Below are 3686 nucleotides of genomic sequence, written 5' to 3'. Positions count from 1 at the left end.
CAATAGTTACAATGATAGTGAAATGAAGGGCGATGAAAAGAGCTTTGAATTAAATAGAGATAATTTATTAAAAAGAATTAAGGGAAAAGCTTTTAGCCATGCTTGTTAGAATTTAATCAATGGATCAATCATGTCGCTGTAAAATGTAGAAAGCCGAGAACTAGAAGAGTCTAACAGCCATGATGTTAGTTAAATAATAGAATTTAAGCTTCTTCTCTCCCTCTCTCACTCACACACTCTCTTTCTCTATCTGTGTATACAAATGATACTCTCTTTTTGTGGTTGCTTTTTTTGTTCCCTTTTTTGTGTTTACTTTACACAAGAGAAGGGAAAGGCAAGCAAGAAGGGTGTATTTGAAAAAAAGTTTTTTTAGCCAAAAACTTTTTAACTTTTTTTTTTTTTTTGAAGCAAAGAAAAACACAAAATAGAGAGAGAGAAGTGATAATTTTCTGGGGTTGAGAAAGAGAACAGAAGAAAAGACAGAAAGCTCAACGTCAGAGTTAGCCGTAAGGTTACCCTTATGTTTGTGGTTTTGGACTAGCTGAGGTACACTCAGAAGAGAATCCTCTTCTCATCCACACTTCTCTCTCTCTTTCTGATAATGAGTTTAAACTTTAAACAACAGGGTCTATATTTTTGTTCATATTTGTGTGGCTATCCTTGGATTTTCCTTGGTAATATTATCATATTATCAAGCATGGTTTTCAAACCATGAAGGAGAAAAATACGGATTGCGGCTACACCAACACCACCATCTGCTTCCACCTTCACTTCTCATCACTCCCTCTTACTTGTTTCTTCTGCTCTTTCATAAAAGCAAAACTTGTCTCTTGGCTCAGTGCCAAACTAGTTACAAGTTTTCTAGTGGTCATATAGAGAGACCATAACTATATCTTCTCAACTTTCTTTCTCTTTTGTTTATTTCTTTGCTTGAGAGAGTCTTGTAACTTATTCCTGAGTTGAATATCAGTTAATATATTTTGCCTCTTAATTTGTTGTGTCTTGTTCTTTCTCTTTCCAGTCTAACCTTTGTAGACTGTAGTCTAGCTTTTCCATTTTTCTTCCCTTTCTATTTTGGGTAAGGTTTGTGTCCTTAGATCCCAGAAACCTTTCCCAACATTTGAAAAACCAAGATCTATGGCCTATAACACAGCCTTAGGTTTCTAAAACTTGCAAGTAAATGGAGATGAAAGGTTTTATGCTTAACCAGCAACAGCAGCAACAAGTAGTGGAGGAGAACATGTCAAATTTGACTTCTGCATCTGGTGAAGCTAGTGCTTCCTCAGGTAATAGAACTGAACTTGGAACCAGTACTTACCCTCAACAATACTTGGCTCCACCACCAACTCAGACTCAACCAGCAAAGAAAAAGAGAAACCTCCCTGGCAACCCAGGTTTGTTTGTTTGTTATTTACCTGTTAAAAGTCTAAACCTTAATTTGTTTTGTTTTGGTTAATATACATGTCATGTTTTGTGTTTGTCTAATTTATCCGGATTTTAATGTGTCTGTTAATAATTTTTCTTTTTTAATTATTCAGACCCTGATGCTGAGGTTATAGCCTTGTCCCCCAAGAGTCTTCTTGCCACAAACAGGTTCATTTGTGAGATCTGCAACAAAGGATTTCAAAGAGATCAGAACCTTCAACTGCATAGAAGAGGCCATAATTTGCCATGGAAGCTGAAGCAGAGAACAAGCAAAGAGGTGAGGAAGAAGGTGTATGTGTGTCCAGAACCAACCTGTGTGCACCATGACCCATCAAGGGCCCTGGGGGACCTAACTGGGATCAAGAAGCACTTCTGCAGAAAGCACGGTGAGAAGAAGTGGAAATGTGACAAGTGCTCCAAGAAGTATGCAGTTCAATCAGATTGGAAAGCTCACTCCAAAACCTGTGGCACTAGGGAGTACAGATGTGACTGTGGAACCCTCTTCTCAAGGTAACTAACCCAAATCAATGTCATGTGAAGAATTATAAGTCCAGTTTAGTTATCAAGGCATCATAGTCAAGACACGTTCATTTATGGAGGATGAATTTGAATCCTAGGTTGACTAGATGAATTCACATAGTAATTTTTTATATATTTTTTCACATATCCTTATCCCTTCTTACATGGTATACACTGAAGAGACATTAAATTCAATACATTGATATAGCAGTCTCTCATGATCCCTCCCTAGAGAGAGTGGAAATTCCTAGTATGGAAAATATTTTTAATGGACCAAGTCTAAGACTATCTACATGTCTTTTAGAGTTTTAAAAAATGTTGAAAAGTAAGAGAGAGAGAGAGAGTAAGAAAGTCAATAATGCTAGACTGTTGCCAAGAGATAAAAGTTAAGTAACATTTGTTGGTTTTGTAATTTTGTTTGTTTATGAGTTGCAGGAGGGACAGTTTTATAACCCACAGAGCTTTCTGTGATGCATTAGCAGAGGAGAGTGCAAGAGCCATGGGTGCAGGCACAGGCAACAACACACTTCTTCCCCCACAGCCACAACCTTCAACCTCTCATCACATAACCCAATTCAACCCCCAAGATCACATGCATGCCTTCCCATTGAAAAAAGAGCAACAAGGTTTCAATGTTAGGCCAGAAATCCTACCCCCTTGGCTTGGTCCACCAATAACAGTAGATCATGATCATGATCATCTCTCATCCTCATCCATAATGTTCTCTCCTTCTCCACACCAAGAAAACCCTAACCCTAGCCTTGGTCCCACTCTTGCTGGGTACCAAACAGTCCCACACATGTCAGCCACAGCATTGCTGCAGAAAGCAGCTGAGATGGGTGCAACCATGACAAGGCCCCACCATCATGCTCACGTGTCTTCTTCTGCTGCTAATAACTTTGGCTTCAACTTGTCCTCACGTGAAGATACCACCACCACCACCACCACCACAACCTCAACAACAACCACTGCAACACTGTTTAACCATGGATTATTATCATCACATAAAGCTGCTGCTGCTGCTGCTTTGTCTTCTGCTCCATCCCTTCTTCATGATGTCATCAACTCTTTCTCTTCTCCTTCTGCCTTTGAAGGAACCCCTTTTGAGGATGTTGCCTTTGGTGGCATTAAGAAAGATGCTGATGCCGATGATGATGATAACAACAACTTGTATTTGCATGACACATTCTCCAAAACAAGTGGTGCTGGAAATGAAGGGTTGACCAGAGATTTCTTGGGTCTCAGGCCTCTCTCTCATTCTGATATTCTCACCATTGCTGGCATTGGAAACTGCATCCATGATCAGCAAAACCAATCTCAAAAGCCATGGCAAGGTTAGCTATAGCTACCTAGCTCCATATATATATATATATATGGATTTTCATTTTCTTTTAATCCACTATATAATTTTTTTTTAAGTTTAACTTTCGTTTATGATCCTTTCGATCTTCCCAAAGGGAAGGACCATTCTGAATCGATCCCAATGTTTTCATTCCTTATGTACTTATTTACGAATCGCAATATTGTGTTCATATATAAGTGAATTATATAACAAGACTAGATGGTAAACGAATATTATAGTTATAATTATAGTAATATATTATATCAATACAAAATATTAGTAGCATCTGATTGTAATATGTGAACTTCAAAATCAAACGACATAAGTCCATCAATTACTTTTTTGTTAATCAAACCGTTGCACTAGAAAAATTGATTACATGGTGATTGGTGTGACTGAC

General features: G+C 38.1%; 1 protein-coding gene across 1 annotated transcript; it reads left to right on the top strand.

Moving 5' to 3' along the window:
* Positions 1–217: 217 nt before the first annotated feature.
* On the top strand, positions 218–3465 carry LOC109808875 (protein indeterminate-domain 7). The gene is made up of 3 exons (XM_020372041.3): positions 218–1394; positions 1539–1935; positions 2380–3465. Exons 1-3 carry the CDS (start codon positions 1181–1183, stop codon positions 3281–3283), a joined length of 1515 nt encoding a protein of 504 aa, XP_020227630.1. The 5' UTR covers positions 218–1180; the 3' UTR covers positions 3284–3465.
* The last annotated feature ends 221 nt before the right edge of the window (positions 3466–3686 follow it).

This window comes from Cajanus cajan, chromosome 5, assembly GCF_000230855.2.
Source record: "Cajanus cajan strain Asha chromosome 5, NIPB_CcT2T_4, whole genome shotgun sequence".
Taxonomy (NCBI): domain Eukaryota; kingdom Viridiplantae; phylum Streptophyta; class Magnoliopsida; order Fabales; family Fabaceae; genus Cajanus; species Cajanus cajan.
This window is presented reverse-complemented; position numbering and strand designations above follow the sequence as displayed.